Raw genomic sequence first — 25,263 nt, 5'->3', positions numbered from 1 at the left:
AGAACTAACCCTTCAGGTGTTTTAGACAAACATTTCATCATTGCTGCGTCCCAATTTGCATAATATCCATCCTAAATAGTATTTGAAATTAGAATTAGTGTGTCCCAAATCCAACCCCAGACCCAGATGGTCTCCTTTTTCTGGTCAGAATCTGAAGTGCAGATCCGTGCTCACTCTAACGGCTAACATTGCTCTCAAACCATTGCGTGTTTGATGAGGATTCCATGAGAACTACAAACACAAATAAAGTGTTAAACTACAAACATGGCAGATGTGAGTCCGAAGGTTAGGCCTATGTAGAAACGTTTGGATAAAGGGGTTTGAATGATTAATCATCAGTATCCAACCTGACAAAAATGTTTATTCAGTGTTATCCACATTATTTTTAATCTGCAACAGCATTGTGAACTTTTGTAATAGGTTTGGTCATTAACTTTTAAATGCATCATTATGTAAACACATAGTCTCTGCATCTAACATCCACAACTGGCAGATCAACGTGCTTCACATTCAATTGAATTTCATTTCCTAACTTTTTGGAGAGAAATGTTGGAGGATTTTAACTGTGACAAGATTTTTGACAGGGCAGTTTAAACGGTGACATGATGCACGTAACCAAAGTCCCTTTAAGACAAGTCGTTTCACTCGGCGGTCATCTTTGAAACGCCTCAAGGGCAAGCAAGTGCAGCTCCTATCTCTTTGAATGGGGAAACATCAAAATCTCCTAAACTGTTTCATATTTGAAATCACCAATGACATCTGACAACAACTGTCTCATAAATGCTCTAAAACGCTCGAATCATGACAGAAAAATACCTTTTTCAGGATGGATCACTGTTACTATGGGAACCTGAGCTTCTAACGGCAGCTTTACCAATCGCCAATTGGCTCTTATTTAGACAGCCCCGTTCACACTACACGCGACAAAGCGACACGATACCAGAGCCCGTCTACGGAGAGCCTTGGCACTTCCTATTAGCCCCATTGTATCGATCTTGGTTGCAGTTCCATTAGAATTCCACTGGAGGTGATCGCGGGCGAGTGCAGACTGAATTGGAGTCTATGGGGCTAGACGGCTAAATTTGTCTCTTTCACCCGATTGCCGTTGAGAAATCTCAGATTTTATTGTAGGTGTTGCAAGTTCAACATAGGTTATAGGTCGAAAATTGAATGAACGAGTACTTATGTCCTTTCGATTTCTTACAGGTTGAGTTGTTGTTGCCCATAACACGCTAGCATTCTGCTAATGAACGCTGATTGGTCAGTGAAGGACTGATTACGACCAGAGATACCGCTTGATGGCATCGTGGCATCCGAAGCGGGACCAGAAACAAACAAAACAAAAACTCTTCTAGCACGTGTATTTACCTGTGTCAGCTGTGTTGTCGATGCCTCGAGAGAAAAGAAAGTGCCGAGCGCGAAAGCACCAAAGCGACTGAAGGATTGCCGTCAAGCAGTATCTCTGGTCGTACGATGTGTATGACGTCATTGACATTTTAAAATACTTTTTAAAGCAAATAAGTGACTCTAAAAAATCTAACACCCAGCAATGTGTAATTTCTTTGCATCTCCTTTCGAATACAACATTCAAATTACTAGACAAATTATATCCTGAGAAAAGTGGATTTTGATGGTTTAGCGTCATAGACCTCCATTCATTCTGCACTCGCCTGCGAGCGCCCCCGCATGGACAGAGACGTGTTAATGCAGCCAGTCCAGAAACCGGAAGTAACCAGAGAGTGCCAATTCTCTTCCTATTAGACATTCTCTGACGATACCATTAATTTCAATGGGGAGCGGGCGACTTCCGGCGACACGCGCGGTCGCGACCGTTGGCGACTGGATGGGGCGTGTCTGACGACACGACAAAGTTGAGAAATGTTTAACTTTATGCAAATGAAGAGCGACTTTTGCGAGCGACAACCAATAGGAGTGGAGCCTGGAGCGCGTGTCATCATCCTTCTCCGCCCCATCGACAGAAAGATGGAGGAGTATTTTTTTAAATCTAAAATACTACTGTTATTGTGTCATGGAATGTAGTTATAAGAGTTTTTCAGTCGAGAATGTAGTTGTTTAAAGCTCAAATATGTGGTTTGTTTATACAGATAGCGCCTATTTTCCATTTTGATCTGATATTTTCGGAGTTGTGAGACCCAGGTACTCGTTCATTTAACTTACATGCTTTACGAGTCTAAATATTTAGTATTTTCCCTCCAGAATGTTTGTTTTTAGCGGCAAGAAAACTGATTCGCTGTCTTTGGATGTTATTCATAAACATTACAAGGCAACCAGTAGTGGGAACGCCCACTAGCGACCTCATCGCCAGCCACCGGCGACATGCAGCGACAAAGTCGCTTGTAGTGTGAACGCAGCTGAAGGCGGGACTTATTCCGCTATATTGAGCGTTGCACTTTTCCCCGTTCCAAATAATACGAGTGACACATCTTGTTATTCTATAATCTTTGACATAACTATGCGACAGAGCCGTCCGTTAGAGACACAATTATGACAAAGTATGTCCCAAAGCTGTGTACTTTTTTCTTCACAAAAACAGTACATACTTATACTAGGCCCTAAAAGTAGGCGAAAGTCTTGTCATGACTATACCTTCCTAAATACCTTCAGATCAAGCAAATATATTGATCATATGCAAACCATTAATGAAATCAACTACAGACTGCACAATTAAAGTTTCTTATCTATGTGAACTCAGAACTCTCTCTAAACTGCACTATATGCTGTGTGCGTGCCAAATAGGCTGCATAATAAAGTAATTAAAGGGTCAGATATCTCTATGATTAACCTGCAATTCAGGCCTGACTGCAGGACTAATTAGAAGTTAGCCAGACACACCAAAGGTTTGTTGCTGCTGATCCTCTTGTACTTCCTCGGGATTCTTCACGTTTGAAATCCTCCTGTCGGCTTTGTACTTCCCTGGTGTTTGGGCCCATTCAGGCTTTCATGTGGTCAGGTGTTTTTCTACAGACAGGGATATGGCTACAAAAAGGATTACGGCTCTTCAGCAGAGCTCCGAGCTTGTTTATTCGCCATGATAACTTCAGCTATGACGTCACAAAGCAGGCAAGTGCAGCAGGAACACGTGGTAGAGTATATTTTATGGTAAAGCCCCCTGAAATCAAAATGTTTTTTTTCTTTTTTTTCTTCTTTTTTTTTTTAGCTTTTAGTATGAATATGTTAGCCTTGCACTTAAGGTTATGAATGAGCTGGTGTGCTCCAAAGCAATGACAAAATTCACATTTAGGAGATATAAGCATTCAAAACGTGGTCTCTCACTTCCGCTAAAATGGATTACGGATTTTTATGACATCACCGCGGACTTCAGCTTCTCATCACATGCTCTCTAGAATCTAAAGCTCTATGCTATAAATACCTCATGACCAAAGTGACTGTTGACACGTCACAGAGCAATATGGGTTGGAGATGTGTGTTCGGTTGCTCAAACGCTCGTGATTTATTCCATTTTCCAACTGTACGTTGGTTAAGAATGAAATGGCTAGAATTTATTCACACTTCTACTATTGAATCATCTAGTCATATCATCAGCGCTCGGATTCACTTCCATGTGGATGCTGTCAAGTACAGCATCCACATGGAAAGTCTGTGAGGAAAACTAAACGCTATTGGCTATTTGAAAAGGGGGAGGAGCCATTCAATATGTCCCGCCTTAGCTTCCTGTTTCAGTGGAAATTATGTCAACGCATCATACAAAGCTGCGCGCTTCAAGCCACTTCAGTGGGCCTCTAAGAGTAATGTTTTTTTTTTTTTCATGTTCTGTCCACCTGACCTTACAATTGTTAAATTACAATATGCAGAAGTGCACTTGTTTTTTGTAATACAAGTTGAAATGATATTCTGCGGTGATCAATGATCAAGCAGACATGGACAGCTTTTGTTTTTACCTAAGCAATATGCATGAAATTAGGACACTCTTTCACATTTACGTTTACATTTATTAATTTAGAAAACGTGTTTTATCCCAAGCAACTTTGCTACACACAATATAAAGCATTTTTTGCTAAGTCAAAGTTTTTGGATGCTGCTGTAAGCGTAACCTGCTGAATAAAGCAAGCAGTGTATGCCATTATGAAATCATCCCTAAGTGGTTTCTTTAGGTGGCAGTATGAATTGTAAAAAGTCCATTATTGTTCCATTTATAGATTTTAATCAGACAAATATCTATACACTTTGCTTAAAATAGTACTGTTAACCATCTAAATCATATGACTGGCACATTTACAATATCGTGTGAATCATAAAATGCTACTTTTACAGGATCCATATGCTCAGTGTTAAGTGCAATTTCTGACTACGTATTTACAATACAGTAATTTACTGCAAGAAGAATAAGAAGTTCCTTATAAAGGGAAACAAAAGCAATCTGCCTTTTGTGATGACCCAGGGGAAAAAGTCTTAAATAGCAGAGTGTACAACAGAAACATCTGTACGGTGCAGTTTCTCTGCATCCGTCCAGGAAATACGATCAGTCCTTTTAATGGCGCATCCTTCCGTGCAATCAGTTTTCCTTTGCCGCCGCTGCATGTGTGTCTGCATGCGTGCGCGTGCTTGTGTGTGTGTGTGTGTGTGGAGCCGAGAGCGGTTCTGCGGGGTCAGCGTGGTTGGCAGGTGTGGAGGTTTCGGCTTTCTGCTCCGGGTTTCTCTCTCTGGCCTCGGCAGGACAGGCCGGAGCCGCAGTCGCAGCGCTGGAAGATCTCCAGACCGTGAGCCCCTTTCCTCCGGTGGCGCGTGCACACCTGTCCCTCCGTCAGCACGGGCTTACAGATCCGGGACCAGAAGTGTCGGGCGCAGCACAGCCCTTCCAAACAGTCCGAAGACCTCAGACACGTCTCGCCCTCGCCACCTGACAAGATTATACATCACATCAGCATTCACTCCTCCAGAGTCATGTGATAGCAGCATGTAGAAGAGGTGGAGGTTTTAAAATCAGATCTAGTTGCAGAGACGAGACGAACAGCGAGTTTTGATATGAAGAGACTAGATGATTAAAAAAAGAAACGAGATGAGAAGAGAACAGTTTTCTCATCTGATCCATTCCTTTCTGGTCTCTTCTCATCTCGTCTCTTTTCTGAAATAAAATCCCTAATTGATCTGCCTTGCCTTTTTTATCTCGTCTTGTCTCTTGTCTCCAGTTTTCTCATCTCACCTGTTCTTTTCTGGAGACAAGAGACAAGAAAAAAGGCCTTTTTAAGGCACATCAGTGAATGGGAATTTATTTCAGAGGCAAGGATAAAAGATGAGGAGAGGCAAGGTGAACAGAGTCTGAGAAGAGATGAGCTAAGATGAGAAAAGGAAAGACGAGACAAATATCCAACAAGATTAAAAAGTCAGACCAAAAAAGGAGAATTTCATGAGAAGAGGAAAGATGAAAAGAAACTAAAAGAGAAGATAAGAGCGAAGATGAGAACAGGAGGAGAGAAGAGATGAAATGAGAAGAGAAGAAACGGGAGAGGAGCCAGATGTGATACCTTTCAGTGGCTGCTGTTGTTTTGGTAGGATGTTGGTTCTTTTGGGATGTGTGGAGTTCTGCCCACGTGTTACAGTTACACTTTGCACCTCCGTTTTGCCAACCGGTTGATCGGCGTCTACCGTGACGACAGCTTCTGCATCCGCAGGTTGACACACACCTGAGAGAGAAACACGATATGGGAAAATGAGTCTTCATACAAACCATGAAGAAACCATAAGACGCTGTCTGGTTTGTTTGTACCGTTGATGCATCGGTTTCCAGCGCAGCACATCCCGTCACGAGCGCAGCGCTTTCTCCGCCTGCGGCACGAGAGACAAACTCCCCGAGAGCCGTTACAAAACTCACCGGGCCCGCACTCAGCATCAGCGGCGCAGTTCGGCGACTGTGGAAGAGCAAATCATAATGATACACTTTATTTAATGCGCTCCTTTAAAAGCACACATATGCCATACAACTCCAAAAGAATAAAAAAAAAAAATCTCAAAGTCTAAATGTAAACTGAGTCCTGTTAAATCCTCTGTGCGTTTCAGGATCCTGTGAACACGTACCGCCGGAGTGTCGCTGTCTGCGGCGCCGGTCACGCGCGGGCTCGCGCTCACCGCGTCACTCGGACTGGATGCTGCGGGAAGATGCCTGATGGAGTTCCGTAACACAGGTCCGACTTGAGCATCTGCAGTGATTCCTCCCCAAACCGCAAGATAAACAGTCACAACGGTGAGTAGTGAGAGCATGTTCCTCGTGTTCTTCTCTGCCAGTATGTCACGCATAATGTCCAAACTCCACAGCCCTTCATGTGTCTCCAAGAGTTTTATACATGCGGGACTGTTTGTATATTCCCGCCCCTTTTAAATTACTGTACTATAAGTGCATCAAACACGCTCTCCACCTCCCCTCTCATCGTCTGCGCAGACGCGCTGTGTGAACTCATGTCTGCGCAGGCGATCGGAGTACTTCTGCCGAGAGGCGCGCAGCATCCCTGGCTCATGAATATTTATCACCCTTGCAGACGCTGCTTAGTACCGACCGATTGCGTAACCTAATGAATATTCAAAAGCCACGCCCTTGTCGTAATAGGGATTGGTGAAATTTCGCTACGTCTTTCGCAATAGTTGTGCGTAATTACCGTCGCGCCCCCTCAGAAACAGACTGACAACTTAAAGTGCTTAAAGTGGAATTTGAGGGATATCATTATACAGACAGTACCTGTCAGCAGACCTCTGTTAACTAGGGCTAGAGCCTTAACCTTATCATTTTTCTGTCAGCACATAAAAATATGCACGTTAATGTTTCGCACGTTTATCTAACTTACGGCAATAAACACAGATCTTCCTCTTCATTGAAACTAAGTGCATCTTCTGTGGGAACAAAATACAGGGTTTAACTGAGTTCAGGATTCACTAAACTTGCATGCAGTGCTTATTGTCTACATTAGTTCAGGACATATCACAGTTCAACTATTATCATAACAATTATGTTAAATAATGTACATTTAAAATAGGTCTATACAGTTTGAATTGCAAGTGGAGAAGAAATCAAGAGGAAAACTTTTCATTGAAATAAATTAGTGGAATAATTTAATATAGCATTAATAAAGACTATATTTGCCAAGCAATCAGATTTTGGTGTCAAATACATTGTAGAAAACACATACAAATACTTTTATGATCTATTTATTAATATTAAAGATACCAATCTTCATTCTATTTTTTTTTCATCAGTTTTTTGTTGATTTTAACGCTTCTTTTTTTCTGTCATTTAGTAATTACATTTTACAGAGAACATAAACAGGAACATAAGTGTCACTGTTCAGTTACATATTTTACATAGTTTCATAGAAATGACATTGACTGTGAGTCGGTGTAAGATTATAACAGACTGATAGCGGTCTTGAAATAAATGTTTAGTATTGCTGGCGTTTTTTCTGAAATCAAATGGTGAACTGGTGCCCCCTACAGATCATAAGACTTCATTGAGGAAATCATTAAAAAAATCTTTTAGGGGATTAAAAATTTTGTTTTTTATTAATATAGAAATGAGGTTCAGAGTTTTTAAAGAGGCTTCTCTGTATTTCAGTAGCATGTTTAGTACAGGCACTCTGCATGTGACCTTACACATGGAATATAGGAATATACATGGCACATGAATGAACAAGGCAAGTGTATCACCATAGGGGGGAAAATATATAAATAAATAAAACAGCAAAAAAAAAATATTTTTGCCATGTTATTTTAATTTTTATGAACTTTCTTTTTCTCCACTACATTGTAAAGCGTAATACCAGACTTTTACCTCCTCATGCTCCTCATTATTTTAAAGTGAAGAAATCATGTTTTTTCAGACACAATAGTGATGTCCGTTCTGTGAGCAAATCTTTTGAGCCGATACACATTTGATTGGTCTTGTCCCGCTCAAATGAGCCAAGATCCGAGCGTAATATGATATTCTCAGATCACGTGTGCTCCTAAAGTCTACTGTCTATTTTATTTGTTGCATTAGAAACCTCTCTTTTACTGGAGTAATATTGTATTAGTGTTTCTCTACTCTAACTTAAGTACAGGGTTTGTGTACACTGTCCACCATGGATAAATATTTCATAATTATCTTGTCAGTGTGGGATGTAGGTTAATGTTGTATTGTCTGTGCATTAAGTGAAGACAACGAACACATTTCCTGCCATGTATGCCTTTGAAAGGCAACCAAGCCAATCAAAATAAGTCTGAGGCGGAGCGACACGTGTAACCCCGCCCCATTCTGCAGGCTGCAGCCAGGTGTACTTGAGCCAAATAGAGTACGTATGATTGAGTATGAGCTTGAGCTTACTGTGCTGGTACAGTATTTGCTCTGCTGGTTTGTGTGCTCTTCTTTGCGTCCGTCTTTTAGCGTGTCCCATCTCTGGCTTGTGTTAAAGTGATAGTTCACCTAAAAATGTAAATTCTGTCATCATTTATTTTATCACTCTCAAGTTGTTCCAAACCTGTATGAATTTTGTTCTTCTGCTGAGCATAAAATAATTTGAATAATATGGGTAACCAAACAGTTATTAGGCCCAATTTACATAGTATGGGGAAAAAAATATTATGGAAGTCAATGGGATCCATCAACTGTTTGGTTACCGACATTCTTCAAAATGTATGTTCTGTTTGTAGACTTTGCAATAATTTCCCAAAATGTCATTTGTGTGGAAATATTACTATGCATTTTGTGTGCAAGTCCAGAATAGAGATCAGCAAAAATAAAACTAACCGGTTCAGATTTATGTCCGGTCGACCTGTGCATCTCTAATGGCCTTTTCTGTGAGAAAACAGCAGATCACCACATCCTTTGGTCGTGCCACACAAACTGTAATTTAATCAAGGTAAATGTATCAGCTTTGAGGTCCTTCATGTCTTATTTCAACACGGATGTGTTTAGAGAGGACAAGCAAAGGGAAATAAGTTGAATCTCATGAAACATGACAACATGTTTTGATCATATTTCATTCCAAAAGAAAATAAATAATATTATAAAGCATTTAAGATTTTTTTTTTAAATTCTCATTAATATAATTTAAAAAAATAATGAAACATTTCAATCATTTGTAGATCATAGAATGTGTTGTTCTTCCTGTATCATAAGTATTTCTAGCTAATGCAGTACAATCAGTAATATTGTATCTGTAATACAACAAAATCTAAGTTAATGGAGAATAATTAGAATTATAATGCATGCATATCCATGCTTGGTTATAAAAAAAAATAAAAAAGTAAAAAATCTTATTGGTTCTAAAAGGAGGCTTTAATTTCTTATATTAAAGGTATAGCGGAGGATTTTCCTGAATTTTAGAAAAGAACCACCCTCTCCACTTTTGGAAAAAATGCACATGCGCAACACTCTACCTGCTCCCGAGAGGGAACGCCTATTAAACGCTAGCATCGCTAATCATAGCTTACATTAACTTTTACTAGCAGTGATTTTAAATGGATTTCTCCAAATAGCATGCCAAACTTTACCTGTCGAGTAGAAACTTCGTGACTGAGGCATCAGTGGGAAGCCCAACCTGTGCTTTTAGCGCACGCCAGCGTGTGAAATATTCTCCCCAAAACACTGGTCTTGCTTCTTTCTTCAGAGGCCTTTCTCTTCTTGTCATACAATTTGTAGACTCTTTTTCTCTTGCGACCCTCAGACATTTTGAAAAAACCCGGTGAGAACGGCGAGCTTCAATGAATGGCTGAAACCATAGCTCACCACACATATACACCTGAAAGTGCGCATTCGCAGAAAAGACGAGCACGTACGACGGCCTTACGTAAACATATCACCAGAATGATTGACAATTAGGAGGACCAATAGTCTTGATGATCCACCCGGAAAAAGAAAATCCTCCACTATACCTTTAATTCTTTTGATTTAGAGGTGAAATATAACCTGCTCATGTTTTTGTGAGATTCACCTAACTAGTCTACTAATTTAGAAGACCTATATATCCAGAGTGACTTGCAGTATATCTTCACAGTTATCAATCCAGAATCCCGATTTCCAGGCCTGGGGCCTCATTTATAAAATGTTGAGTAGAAACCATCCTACATTTGAGCCAGGGAAAAGTGGTGCTAAGCACTTTTCCACGTTAAAGACTGTTTTATCTTATAAATCTGAACGTTGGTGTGGATTTTAGTGTACGCACACTCTAAGATTAAATCTGTGTACGTACGTTTTATAGATGAGGTCGCTGAACTTTTAGTCACTACAATCACACCTCTAAAAGTGCAGACAGAATGAAGCACACTGCATGTTTTTAAGAACAAATGAACAGCCTGAAGTAGTGTTGTGTTGTTGAGAATGAATTTGACCGAGTTGAATTGTTCTGCCACTGAGGGCATCATAAAACACTGCTTTACAGAACAGTTCACCCAAAAGTTAAAATATCATTTACTCACCCTCACGTCACTTCAACTCATCTATGAAAAGGTGATTTGGGTGAACGAGGGTGAATAAATAGGACAGAAATTCTATATTTGGATCAAAATAATCAATTGAACAGAACAAACATTTCAGATGTATAAAAGACAGCTGAAGATCATGTGAGGATACAGGGAGTGTCTAAAACAGTCGCTTTATTGTGTAAAAAAAAGAACTAGACAGATGGACAGCAGCGGGCGGAAGGGATCGGATTCTGACATGCAGCATGAGGAGCGTAGCAGAATGCCATTGATTTAAGGCACTAATACTGTTCATGATCTGACACGGCTGAATCTCTGCTGGACAAATCAGGATTATGTTGTACCTGCAGTCGAATTAGTCAGGGTTAAGAAATGGCCATAAAAGGAAAACCAATCCCAGGTCCGTTCCTGTTTAAAATCTGGCCGTTCACAGTGGTCAGTACTTACCTCATCATTATTATAAATCTGAGACAATAAATACAGTACACCATCAATGGAGCTATGAATTTGAGGCACATCATTTCATGGGATACAGTTTGAGAAAACCAGCGCTGGGCTCAGAATATCATAACCTGTAATGGCCGACTGGCACAATAATAAATTAACAGCAAAGAGAGGCGAGAAGATGCGTCTATAATGTCTGTCTGTTTGAAGAGGGTGAAACTGAGTCTTATGATTGACGTATTATGATACACATTAGCGATAAACCGATAAATGTGAGGAACGCCAGCGTACGTGTGAGTTTTTCAGGGTAGTGATATTATGCTGTTATGTACATGTGCTAAAAGGAATGAGTATTACTTTAAGAGCAACATTCAGGTCTGACGGGCCTCCTGTGACATACAGTGTGGTCTTCTTTAGAGTAGTCTGCACACGGATTGATGAAGAGTTTACAGCCAATCAGGGAGAAGAACAAATCACTGAGGTCACAGCCTTTTCCCTAAATGGATTGTCTCCTCAGTTATCTCACAGTAAAGGTGGTTATTAAGGGTCAAAGGTGAACACGCACACAGACACGCTCGCGCAAGACATTCACTTTTTGTCTCCGGGTCTTGACAGTCACTTAATTTCATGATGGAATAAAATCCATCTTCCTCTTCTCCCTCAGTCCATTTGGTAGGTCAGCATGTGTATCCCAGGCTGACGTTGTGTGTCTGTGTATGTGTGCACGTGTGTTTGGGCCTGTTTAGAAGTCTATATCCCAGCCTGAATTATCATCAGGCGGTGGGTCTTCATTGTCCTCTGGGAAGCTGTCAAAGTTACTGGTGTCCGTGGATGATGTTAGCTGCATGTGCACAAAAAATGGGAGAACCGGTTAGCTTGTGAGTTATACAGGACATAATAGTCCACATGGACCAAAACAATAGAGTACAATTGCCTTTAGGTTGTTTTTGAAAAGTCTCATGCTCACCAAGGCTGGATTTATTTGATCATAACTACATTAAAAAAGCAATATTGTGAAGCATTAATAACAAACTGTTTGATGTTAAAATATATTAAATGTTAAAGGGACTTTTTTAAAATTTATTTCAAAGCATCATTAATCCTTCCAGAATGTGTCTTTACCCTGATTCACCATGGTAAGCCTATTATAAGCAGGGCCTAAAACTAACTTTATGCCACATCTGCCAATGGCCGGTGACTTAAGAACATTTACCAGCGATAAAACATTTTTTTTACCAGCCATGAAAGTTATGACACCGAAGTTTTAGATACAAGTGAAAATTCACAATTCCCTATTCCAATTTTGATAACCACAGCTAAAACTACCATCCTAATATAAATGTAAAACATTATTTAAGACAAGTACACAGACAAGTACACAAATAATCAAATGTAGATTGTTACAATGTACAAATAATAAATACAAATAATTAAATGTAGATCAAATTAAATCAAGTAATAGCACAAATAAATACAGTAGAACAAAGACACAAATGAAATAAACAGTGCTTTTAGGTGTTAGGTAGACCCAACAGTAGTTTTCAGGTACAGAAATTTTATTTAAATGTAAAATAACACTGCATTTAATCTTCACTGTATACATTACATTTACAAAAGTTTTATAAAAGTTATTAATACAAGAGCAGTGAGTTTTTTCTTTGTCCTTTATTGTTTTATTAACATTAAAAACACAGACAGCAGGAATATTGGGCTACTGTCACTTTAAGACACAAGGCAGAAATACAAAATACTAATACACATGCGTTTTCTTTTTTAAACTGTTTACTTTCACTTAAGACATAACCAACTATGTTTACTAGGACAATTGCAGAGATGGGCATTTTTTGTGTGTGAATTTGTCCACTCAAGTGCTTGAAGACATGAAGGGGAGCTTAATCCAGTATTCGTGCGTAGTCCGAGACCAGGCTTTCTGGGCGCGCACTTCGAATGTTTAAACTTCCTACACAGCGCGCAAGTAATTGTGTTCCCTTTCACTTTGTCTTGCGCTTGAATATTTTAATTGACATTTATGTGACAATGCAGCACTGGCCCGTCAACTGTCTGGAGCGGCGTTCATGTTCTTACAACATTGCATTGTTAGAATTCATAAAAATATGACCGACTGTGGCGGATGTTGGTGAGCCTGGGTCAGGTCAGTTTGTCTTTTTATTCAATGGAATTTTTGTTTACAGGCACAACAACATTATTTTGGTTTAATAAACTTTATTTAAACTTTCATTTGGAGATAAGTGCGCACACTCTTTAACGTTTAGTTGGCTGAGTTTATTCTTACCGTTCTTTTTGGGTTTGCTTGTTTGTTACGTCTGAGGCCATGTCCCAAATGGCACTTCCTCAGAGTCCACACTGGTGACATCATGTAGTGCAGACCTATAGGGCCCTTGGCGCGAGCCCACGAGGGCGCATTGAGAGGTATTTTTGGGACAGACTCGATCGTCACGCCGGAAATAACGGTCTGGTTGTTGTTGGACAGGAGAAATCACATTTTTGCGCTCCGACGTCTTATCTCCATGTCAACTACACAGCCTACTTCTTCAGTTCTAAATTTTGATATTGTGTATGCCACCTGGGCATTAGACAATAGATACATCATGCTTATTTAAATGATGTATACAGTTGTACATAAGTAAGGAATAATTGACGACAGGCCGTTGAATTATTAGAAAAATTGTGCACATATGTAATGCGGTCACGACGTGAAGCGGAGTGGCCGTTACCTCGGGTGTGCATTATTTTTCTAATAATTCAACGGCCTGAAGTCAATTATTCCGTTTATACTACAGTTACCACACCTCGAAACATTGTTCAGATTATGTATTTCAAGACGTTTGTTAAGTTTTTGTCATTAAAATGCTCTTGTATGTAGGACTAATTTCTTACGCATCTAATCCCATGCCTCCGTTGCTAATTCCAAAACGTCATTTCAGAGTTAGTAACGGAGGTTTGAGCCGCTGATAGCAGACTAATGCTGAGTTAGGGTTAGGGTTAGGTAGAGTTAGTAACGGAGGTTTGAGCCGCTGATAGCAGACTAATGCTGAGTTAGGGTTAGGGTTAGGTAGAGTTAGTAACGGAGGTTTGAGCCGCTGATAGCAGACTAATGCTGAGTTAGGGTTAGGGTTAGGTAGAGTTAGTAACGGAGGTTTGAGCCGCTGATAGCAGACTAATGCTGAGTTAGGGTTAGGGTTAGGTAGAGTAAAGCCTGGTTCACACGGCAGGATAATTAGGCCGATTTTAGCCCTGATTCACCCCTTCCGACAATCTTAAGGATGCTCCGATTATCGTAAAATAATCTGATCAGATATTCCTGCCGTGTGTGGTGTGTTAAGGCTGCTCTCGTCTGCTCGGAAGGACGTCGGGACCGCTCCGATCTCAAATCGGGGATATCCAACATGTTGGATTTATTTGGCCCGATTTCTTCTCGTGTGTGGTGTCCCCCAAGCACGCAGCCTGTGGACTGTGGAGTGTAGCCAATCAGAAAGCGAGGTGACGAGGTGGCGAGGAAACACCGGGAAATATAATCAAAACAGCCGGCGGCATAGCGCACCAGAAAGTCCGGTGGACGTCAGAGATCATCGCCTTTCTTTTGATAACGTTTTTTTTTTTTCGGTTAAAAACAAACTACAAACTATCGACACTGCATCCTCTTCGTCCGCCATGATTGTTTACTCTGAAGTCACGTTTGATCTCGAGGGATTTTTCGAGATTTCCCGTCTGACCTGGGAATGCTCGGGAGTCAAATCGGTTCGTGTGTGATGTGTTGATTTTGCCGTGTGGCTGCGCACCACACACTGTATGACCAAAACTGTTAGACCCGTGATTTTTTTATCCCCGTGTGTGGGGTCTCTCAGGTTTGGAAAATCGACCGACAATTTTAAAATCGTCCCGTGTGAACCAGACTTTAGTAACGGAGGTTTGAGCCGCTGATAGCAGACTAATGCTGGACACACGACTAGCTGACACATTCTCTGACTGTTTTCATCAACTGCAGCAGATTTTAAACACCGACTTTGAACACAGACTGAACGCGCTGAACACGCGTTTGGACATGATAAGTCATAAGTATCGAATTACATTCATTATGCAGTTATTAATGCAGTTATTAGAGAGAGATGTTGCAATAATGAGACAAAAGCATGTGCGTCAATATTATTATTTATTTATTAATTCAATTCGTTTGAATTAATTCGTTCATTCTTTTTTTCCCCATTATTGACAGATGACAGTAGACTAAAGCCAAATAAATGAAACACAAAGCCCTTTTAACAAGTAGGCATATCAATAATTATTTATTTGTTATATTATCTGCAATAAAAATCCGTGCTTAAGTACTGTCCATTTATTTAGCCAATATTCAGTTTAATTTTCTATTGATTATAGATAGGACTATATACTTTATTTATTAAAATTAAACTGCATGTTTCTATTGATTGTGAAGCTAGACATTGAAAATTGCAGATCAAGCGCATGGGGCGAAATGCTTTTTCTTGTTATGAATTGTATCCTATTTTCCATTATTACGGTTGACTACGCTTCCCTGAAAATAATGCACACCTTTAGAACGTTCGTCAACCAATCAGATTCAAGCATTCAACGGCCCTGTAGTGTAATAATACATAATGTTCCATTTGAACTAAGATTACATTTTTTAACACATAATGAAAATGTGCATGCGTTTCAGATGAATTTACAGGTTTCAATATTCATACTATGTATACATATGACTCAGTAAAGCCCTGACATTCGGTTCTATTTATTTAATGAATCATAATGCGATCGTATTATTCAACACGCTATTATTATGTTTGAGACATCAACCACTGGTCGATGACCATAATGTTTGTATGTAGGTAACAACTGGTAAAATGTACATCTAGGTCATAAAAAACGTAATATTTTCTTCTCAGCCATGTTAACAATTGTCCGTGAGCGAACCCTTTTTGTGTTAATTGGTGCTGGCCACCAATGTATAAATTTGTTAACTGTTTCTGTATGAGTTGTGGTGTTCTGTGAGAGAACAGGTCCTGTAGTCTCTAGACCTCTGTAATCGTTTGAGAGGCAAATGCTGTGACTCATGTTTATTGTAAAAGTGTTTTTGTTTGTTTGTTTTTATTTTATTTTTCTCTTTATAAATACTTTGGTTTACCTCAGTTGGGTTAACATTTGATTTACTTGTGTAACCCCATTCTGTGGAAATAATCCCCTAAGCGTTTGCCTGCTGCCTCCATGTTCTGTTCCCCTTTACTGGTCACATCTATCACACCGGCCAACTGGCGATTGATTCATATACTCGCCAATACAGGTTTTTACTCTCATTTGGTGCTTGGCGAATGTTAATTTTAGGCCCTGATTGTAAGTGTTGTGATGGTTTTCATGTGAAAAATGCCGCCCACGCATTACTCATATCCGTAATAAGAGAAAAGTTGCTACGGCTACTTTGACTTGTGTATGGTCTGGCAGTGGCAGAGGTTAGTTGTCGCAACGAGCGAGAAAGGCAAGTCAGCTTGATATCCTTTCCATCTAAACTGGTTATATCTCTTAAGCCTAGAGATTGAATGATTTTTGAGCAGTAGGAACCATATTAATCTGCAGAGTCACACAGAGCCGAAACACAACTAAAACAATGTTCTTACGCAAAATGCATGGAGATTTGTTTTTTAAATGCTAGAAGGCCAAAAGATACAAAGTGTACCTTTTAATGTACTGTTAATATATATTAAATGTAATGGTAACACTTTACAATAAAGTCCCAATACTTAATGTTAGTTAATGCATTACCTAATATTAACTAAAATTGAACAATACATTTGCTACAGTATTTATTAATCTTTATTAACGTTAGTTAAACCAATTCTGGTAACACATTATAAATATACAGTAATATAGTACTTACAAATCATTTGCAAACTATAGTTAATTCATAGTTTATATGTACTGTAATCTCTACATTAATAGGCTATATACAAACATTGAGTTCTTCATTTATTGTCACTGTAATTAACACAATTATTAATGTTTACTTATTAGCTCATATGTAAATAGTTAAATGTATTAATGCTTTGTTAACAACTTCTTAACCTCACAAGTGATGCACATTTTTAAACCAGTGGTAAAGGAGCTGTTAATGGTTATTAGGAGTAAATAGTTCTCACTTTAGATTAGGTCACTAAAATGCGGAAAAAGTCATTAAGTGCTTTAAACCAACCTTTATCGGACATTAATTGCATTCATATCAAGTGTTCCTTTTAATGTTTACAAATACATTAAGCGCACACTCACTTTCTGTATGTTTCTACCTCACAAATGTTTACTTATATTTGCATAGATAAAAAAAACAAAAAACAGTATTGACAAATTGACAGCATTGTTACTTATTATTTTTAACAGTGGTTATGTTTAGCTTTGGGGGTAAGCAGGGTCCGAATTAACTTTTTGGCTCACCTGCCACAGGGACCGGTAGATGAAAAAAATCCACCAGCCAAGCATATTTTTTACCGGCCAAAATAATAAACAGCCTTTTTTTGTCACATATACATTAATTTCAGTACATTTAATTGAGATAATAAGGTATTATGTTGAATACAAACATAAAAAATTGTCCAAAGCTAAATTTGAAATGTATAATAAAAAAAAAAATCTATATATTGATCAAAATGAGAGAAATATATGAAATATTACTATCATTGGGGTGAAAATTTTTTTTTTGTCAATTTACCTGACTCATGTAGAAGGGAAGGAAGAACGTACTGGTTCCCTGAGAGATGAGGGAATTGCATTGCATTGCAAAGGCTATGAGAACTCATTTTCTCGAAAAAAAGAACGGCCATGGTGTATAAAGTCCCTTGCACACTGAGTCCGAAATTCGCATCCTTAATTTTCGCACATTAAAAAATAAATACGACCTCACATTATGTCAATCACGCTTGTACACTGCCTCCGAAACTTTCGTCCGTCAAAAAAAAAAATTGAATCAGGTTCGATTTTCTGCGTTTTTCGCATCCGTAGGAAGCATTTTGAATGGTGTTTTGACAATTCAAAGCCACCGAATCACGAAGCATGCGATAATTCCGGACTCAGTGTGCAAGGGCCATAAAGCAGAAGCAGCCTGGCCAGCGGTGGAGTATGCACGATACGCGAGTTCTGAAGACGTTCTGCACGGCACTTTAGATGGGTGCGCGACCTTTGCTCTCCAACTGCCAGCAGTGGGAGGACACAAATGTGCGGCGACCGCTTCTTCCAGTGGCGGGAGCTTCACATATCCTTTTTCCTCAGCGCCGTCAACAGATGAGAGCGTTAAGACAAGAGGCAGAAGAGCGCGTGCGCGCTGAAAAGGGCGCGCTGAATATTTCATATTTTGGTATGAACATTCACCCACCAGTGTGGCGGATAGCCTTTTGAGATTTACTCGCCAATCGGAAAATCTACCCGCATTTGGCGCTTGGCGGGTGTTAATTTCAGACCCTGGGGGTAAGGTTATGGGATCATATATACTGTGTGTGTATGTTAATGACTATGTTAATATGTTTGGTCTTGGCGGAATAGATCTGCTACGCTGCTGTTGGTTATTGCTGCTTCTGCTGCAGAGCAAGTACAGAACCTGCTACTGCCAATACATACACAACACGCTGCTGTGAGCAAGACATGCTGCTGCTGCTGTACTATATAGCATACATGAATTACCCCCCAACAGAGCAGGTGACAATGATATCTGAACAATACAAGCCAAGTGTATGTCATAGAAAATCCCCCATCATGCAGGAGGCAAAGGAGAACAATGATGACATCATAGACGGCGGGAGATCTAATAAGCTGCGATCACACGAATGCACGGACGTGGTTTCTTCTGTCTGTTTAATCCCTTAAGACAAAACTGACTGTTTACACATTCATTTCACGTTATTATACCATTTTGAGATGAATCTGAAAGTACATTTAACCACGAAGTCGCTGTCGCACACACAAAGCCGCATGCGTAGAGCATGAGTATTTGAAGTATTGAAGTGAGTATCCTTCTGTCTGCGAGTTTCATATTTTTTATATATAAGCCCACTGCATTCTAAACAACATAAATAATGCCTTTGTAAGGAAAAGACAGGCGGGCGAGACTGCGCACTACAAGGGTAACATCAAGCAAAGCTGTGCAAATCCTGTGCAATGAAGCCCGGGAATGTCCTTGTAATTCACTTCAACCTTTCCTAACTTTATGAAAGGTTCGAGTGGTGTGTTTGTGAAGAATTGGAAACAATCGTCATCACTCATCTGTGTTTTAAAAACTATGTCCAGAATCGATCCAGAATCGTTGGAGAGAGAATCTTTTACTATTGTATCGTATGACCGACACATATTACATAAATTAAACATAAACTGTTCTTTCCTGTGTGCCAGGCCTATATGCGTAGCGTGCCTAGGAAACTGCCTTGACATGCTCTAGGTAAGTGGAATGTCAAGTCAAGTCACCATCATTTATATAGGCTAGTGCTTTATACAATACAGTTTATTTCAAAGCAGCTTTACAGTGATAACAGGAAAATCCTGCATTTCAGCTGTTGTACAGTCAGCAGCGTCAGTACAGATAGATCAATAATATTGTCCCCAACAAAGCAAGCCAGAGGCAACAGTGGCAAGAAACGCAAACTCCATCAGGTGACAGAATGGTGGAAAAATACCATGGGAGAAATCAGGCTCAAAGTGATTCATTATCATTCTATACGTGACACCGTGGATGATCTACTTATCTTTAGTCTACTAATATGCTGATGATGAAAGCATCCGACATTAGCATAAATCGTTATTCGTCCTGTAGTTGTGAGATAGTATATATGTTCAATCTAATACTGCCAGAAATGCATCTGCTTGCATTCTATTGTAATTAAAGTGAATACATGTGTTTGCATATTAAATGATAAAGTTCACCTTGCATGATCAACGTTAGCCAGCTGATGACTCCTCTCACTCAATTCAAGCTTTTTTTTATACTTGCTAGCGTCCTGTTGCTGATGATAATATATTTACATTGTTCAGCATGTATAGCAAATTCAAGTCCAAAGTACTAAGAGCTGCTGTAAGCTCCACTGATGCGATACGAAACAGAATGCCTATTTCACTTCAACGAATTCACGTGCCAGCAAAGCTCTGTCACTGTATCCTCCTAGCAACTACACTCTCTGCTTGCTGCTGCTGTATAAACCCAATATTACATATGCACTTGCTGCTAATGTGTGTATTAATTCACTCTAAGCATTAAAACAGGACTGTTAACATGACACATGATTTTAAGCCTTGTGTTTGGTTACTTCATAGGGAATTAATAAGGCAGACCACGCAATAATGCATAGTGATATAGCATAAGAAAGACCGTTCACTTATCTTAGATGTTGAATTTCAGAGGAATTCTGAAAGTGCACTGCAACTGCTACAGCAAATACTGACCAAGTATTTGAGGGTTGAGCAGCAAACTCATTGGCTACTGATACAGCAAGAACCAATCAGCTGTGCCCTATAGAGAATGATGTGATTGCAAGCAGATTGAATTGAGGACCTATCAGCCTGCACCATCTAGTGGTTCATGACAGAACTTTGTGTATAATGTCAGGAGTATGTTTAGTTTCATTGTGTTTTTCTTTTTCTTTCTTTTTTCCCTGTTCCCATTTTGCCCGTGTCCTGGTCGTTATTAGTTTCTAATCTATCACGCACCTGTTTCTTTTTCAGTTAATAACCTCACTCTATTTAAGAGCTGTATTCAAGCCCTTAGATCCTCTGTTCTTTGTTCAGTCTTGTTTTGTCTACACATGACATATATGCTTAATAAAAAAAAAAAATATATATATATATATATATATATATATATATATATATATATATATATATATATATATATATATTTATTTTTTTTTACTTTTTTTTTTTTTACTTTTTTTTCCTGGAAAGCACTTTGGTTCACCTTGAGTGTTGTAAAGGGCTGTATACATTTTTTTTTATTGATTGATTGATTGATTAATGTATTTTGTAAACATTTTAATGAACACTTAATACTAATGCAATTAATGTCCAATAAAGATTGATGTAAAGCACATTTTCCGAGACCGATCTAAAGTGAGAACTTTTTACGGTTAAGTTGGTAAAGCTTTTCAATATTTTGTTAATTACAGTGACAATGAATGAAGAACTCACTGTTTGTATACAGCCTATTAATATATTAACAATGTATAAATTAACTATATATAATATAATATAATACTTTACAAATGATTGTAAAGTATTATATTACTGTATACTTAAGTTAGTATAAAGTGTTACCATGCTAGCTATGTCATTTATTCCATCATTACTTCAGTCTTCCGTGTCACATGATCCTTCAGAAATCAGTCTAATATGCAGCTCAAGACACATTTCTTATTATTTTCAATGTTTAAATTGCTTAATATTTCAGTAAAAACCGTGATAATTTTTTTAAAGGATTCCTTTATATTCCTTTGTTTATATTACTTTGCCAATTTAATGCATCCATGCTGAATATTAATTTCTTAAAAAAAAAAAAAACTATTTTAAACAGTAATGTACGATAGCATAGTTATTCAACCATGTGTCTATGTAGGATGTTTATCAGTGCACATTTTCTGAGCAGAATGTGTAACCAAACGCTAGCTTGTTTTCAAACACTGAAGCTTTTCAAAATGAGTCCGAACAATTCAAATGTCATTTTTCAATTATATTGTGGGCTGCCTATTTTCTCTTTCAGAACAACTATTGTCATGACAAAGCAATGTTCGAAGAGAGCAAAGCAAGTTTGCTAAAGTTAGACATGTTTATAGCTAGCTATCTGAATAACATTTTCAGTTAAATGTCAGAGACATTTTAAGATTTGTAAGCAGCACAATAAGAATGCACTTAAGCATGAAGCAAGGTTCAATATGGTTTTATATAGAACCCTTTGGCTCTTGACTCCATTTTAAAGAATCATGCCAAAATGGTTCTATATAAGGAGAAATTGTTTAAATGATTGCTTAATACTTTTCAAGTGTTTTATAGTGATAAAGTATGTTTGCAAGCTGCTTAATTCATAAAATTTAATTACAATGAAAAATTTATTAAAATAAATTATATATATGAAGCACCTGACAGAACCCTTTAAGGTTCTATATACAACCTTTTTTCTAAGAGTGTAATTGCATAGAATATGTTTCTGGCCTTACATTAGTGTAAAATATATATTACATGAGCGTAAGTACTTACATTAGGAATGATAGGGGGCGTCAGTGTCCCCTTCCTCAATCCGTCCCAGTTAAACCCTTCAAACCATCTGTGGACACATTCATTACATGAGATTATTCATAAAACTGTATCAGCTCATTCTTCAAGTTCATGTTTTAAAGCGAATGTCAAACTTACTTGTGCTTCTGGATATCTTTAACACCATTTTTCAAGTTTCCTAGTCTTTCAGAAGGTGTGTCTCTGAGAAGAGAAAAAAAAAATCTGCATTGGAAACCATAGCTGATCGACAGCGAATGTGTTTTTATAGTCTGATGGATACACACCTGCATAGCTTTTTGATTAGATTGGCAGCATTTTTGGTTATTTTTTTGGGGAATTCTATCATGTCAATGCCTCTTAGAATGATGTTGTATGTTTTCATTGGATCTGGTCCTGAAAAAGGAGGACTGAAAAATAGAGGAAATGAAAAGATTTAAAGAAAACATTACTTTTGAATGTGTAGTATGAATTCAAAATCTTAATATAAAAAAAATAAATAATTGTTTAAATGAACCAGTGTTTTCAAACACGTGGAGCTGTGTCTCACCTGCCGGTCAGTAGCTCGTACATGAGGATGCCGAGGGACCAGTAATCTGCGGAGATGTCATGTCCTTTATTCAAGATGATCTCTGGTGCCACATACTCTGGAGTACCACAGAATGTCCATGTCTTCTTCCCAAAGCCGATCTTCTTAGCAAAGCCAAAATCCACCTTTAAAAGATTAACACAAGATGCAAGGTTTCATGCTTGAGTCTTCTTTAACAGAAGCAACGTCTGAACTGTTTAAAGGGATACTTCATCCAAAAATGAAAGTCCTCTCGTAACTTACTCACCCTCAAAACTGTATGACTTCCCTTCTTTTGCAGAACACAAAAGAAAATATTTTGAAGAATGCTGACATTTCTCAAAATATATTTTATATTCCGCAGAAGAAAGCAGTTTGGGACGATATGAGGGAGAGTAAATGCTAATTTCAATTTTTGGTTGAACTATACCTTAAGTGGACCAAAAAGTGAAAGGAGAAAAAGCCTCCAGTAGACTTTGTATTCACCCTGGCCTTGCAAGTCCCTTTGGTCCACTTTGAGTGTGTGCAGTTGACATTTTTTTACTATGCCTCTGATTCTGTCATATCTTTTATTCAAAGATTACAAAGTGAACGTGGAGCATTTTGTGTTCAAAATTGCAAATTGATAAACTTTCAAATAACTTTTTGTCTTAATTTTAAACAGGGTATCTGTTCTCCTTAAACTTATTTTTCTGAAATTGTGCTTAAAATGCAAGTGGTGCTCATTGCAGAGCCGAATGACGTCCAGACCTAATTGGAGGAATAAATACCAATTGGTTTGATATTGTGTTTTCTAATGCAATGACATTAAAACACTGTTTACAGTTTACAATTTTTTATTACTGTACTTTAAAGAAGCGCAATGTTCTAGATGGTTATTATTATCCTTTCATCCTCATGAAACTAGGAGGTGAATACTGGGTGTCTTTATGGCATCCTATATTCACCAGTTTGGCGTAGCCTCTGTGGTCCAGTATCAGGTTCTCTGGTTTGAGGTCTCTGTATATGATGCCTTTGGAATGCAGGTAAGCGAACGCCTCCACCACACATGCCGTGTAAAACCGTGTGGTTGAATCATCAAAGTTTCCTCTGTGATCAGGAAAGAAACAGGACTGTTTTGTTGTTGAAATCCAGACAGCAACCATACAAGAAAACAAAAAGTGAATAGATAAGTGTCACCTGTCTCGGAGGATAGTCCACAGTTCTCCACCTAAACACGCCTCCATTAACATATAGAGGTATTTACTGTCCTTAAATGTCCTATAGAGTCTACGAAAACAAGAGGAACAGTGTCAAAATGTGATTTTACAAATGCAAGAGTTGAAATACATCTACATTGTTGTCACATGTCTGATGTCAAAGCAAAAACTACCAACATTATATTTGAGATGTACAGGGTTGTTATTGTTAATTATAACTAAAACCATAAAAAAAAACATTTTCATTACTTGAAATAAACAAGCCAATGCAACATTTCTCATTTTTGCTTAAAGTTGAGGTACTAGAATAAACTAAAACTTAATTAAAACTATATATTGACGTATTCACACACACACAAAAAAAAAACTAATAAAATCACAAGAACGCACAACAAAAATTACTAAAACTTTAAAATTAAATTAAAATGACAGAAAAACAGAAAAAGAAAATATAAAATTAATTATTTTCAAAATATTAACAAAAACTATAATAGTATATCAATGATACTAAAATAGCACTGCATATAAACCACTTTAGTCATTAAAAACTGCAGTTTACTGTAGTATGTGCCTGGCCACCGGAGGTACCTGACTATAAAATCTGAATGCGCCTCCTGCATAATGAGTTTCTCTGATCGGATGTGCTCCTGCTGTCTCGTGTCCACGATGTGGCGCTTCTTTAGGATCTTCATTGCAAATGTCTTCACCTCATCACTCTTGAGCTGCACCTAAGAATAAAACAAGCGGAGATAGTGTATTGTCACACACACACACATCTAATCTGAATGAATGACTATGATGAACTATTATAATGAAATACTCTATATGATCAAAAAACATTTGGAGAAAAAAGTGCACACTTTCACTTAATAAATATAAATATTGCATTGAAAACATGATGTTCTGTTACCAGTTCAACACGCCCAAATCCTCCAACTCCAAGAGTGTCGATGATGTTGAAGTCAGACAGGTTGAGGTTGGAGAAGAAAGCGTTCTCTACCTCATATCTGCATTTCAAAATCAGAAAAAAGAGGATGAATGGAAGAAAATGTTATTCCCTCTGTCAGTCTAGCAGGACCACCTGCAAATCAAAATTTGAATCCCATGTCATTTTTATCTTCAAAGTCGTCATCCTCTGTCTGGAAACAGCTAGATCACGATCAATGTTTCAATAACATGTATAAGGGGAGGGTGAAAATTAATTGTGACTTTCCAGTGCAAATGCAACCAACAGGGTTTTAACTGGTAAGAGATCAAGGATGAGTTTGTAGTTTTTGTGCACCACTGATTCTAATTCCTTAGATGTCCAAATGGCATACGGATACTGTAACATTGCAAATAAAACTGTGATACGGTAATATTTTCCTC

General features: G+C 38.3%; 3 protein-coding genes across 5 annotated transcripts in view; 1 reads left to right on the top strand and 2 right to left on the bottom strand.

The window, feature by feature from the left end:
* Window positions 1–25,263, top strand: part of LOC309486870 (uncharacterized protein) — a gene marked incomplete at its 3' end in the record, with an annotated part of 250,462 nt that overhangs the window by 105,188 nt on the left and 120,011 nt on the right. The gene's annotated exons all lie outside the window — the stretch shown is intronic.
* dkk1a (dickkopf WNT signaling pathway inhibitor 1a) lies at window positions 4,161–6,375 on the bottom strand. The gene is made up of 4 exons (XM_082154543.1): window positions 6,055–6,375; window positions 5,747–5,888; window positions 5,505–5,663; window positions 4,161–4,879 (listed from the first exon to the last, which is right to left on the bottom strand). Exons 1-4 carry the CDS (start codon window positions 6,271–6,273, stop codon window positions 4,629–4,631), a joined length of 771 nt encoding a protein of 256 aa, XP_082010669.1. The 5' UTR covers window positions 6,274–6,375; the 3' UTR covers window positions 4,161–4,628.
* prkg1a (protein kinase cGMP-dependent 1a) overlaps window positions 10,565–25,263 on the bottom strand; it is a 103,899-nt gene continuing 89,200 nt past the window's right edge. For 2 of the 3 annotated variants that reach the window (XM_082154471.1, XM_082154470.1), the window contains exons 10-18: window positions 24,806–24,902; window positions 24,484–24,623; window positions 23,876–23,965; window positions 23,644–23,785; window positions 22,679–22,842; window positions 22,416–22,538; window positions 22,270–22,332; window positions 22,114–22,180; window positions 10,565–11,707 (exon numbers count right to left, since the gene is read on the bottom strand). In XM_082154471.1, coding sequence (XP_082010597.1) covers window positions 11,609–11,707; window positions 22,114–22,180; window positions 22,270–22,332; window positions 22,416–22,538; window positions 22,679–22,842; window positions 23,644–23,785; window positions 23,876–23,965; window positions 24,484–24,623; window positions 24,806–24,902 — 985 coding nt within the window. In that variant the 3' untranslated portion in view covers window positions 10,565–11,608. Of the gene's footprint in view, window positions 11,708–12,516; window positions 20,378–22,113; window positions 22,181–22,269; window positions 22,333–22,415; window positions 22,539–22,678; window positions 22,843–23,643; window positions 23,786–23,875; window positions 23,966–24,483; window positions 24,624–24,805; window positions 24,903–25,263 lie in introns of those variants that run through there. The other variant, XM_082154472.1, reaches the window with a different exon arrangement.

This window comes from Leuciscus leuciscus (assembly GCF_965113295.1).
Source record: "Leuciscus leuciscus genome assembly, chromosome: 22".
NCBI lineage: Eukaryota > Metazoa > Chordata > Actinopteri > Cypriniformes > Leuciscidae > Leuciscus > Leuciscus leuciscus.
The sequence above is the reverse complement of the archived record's forward strand: the minus strand, read 5'-3'. Positions and strand labels throughout refer to the sequence as shown.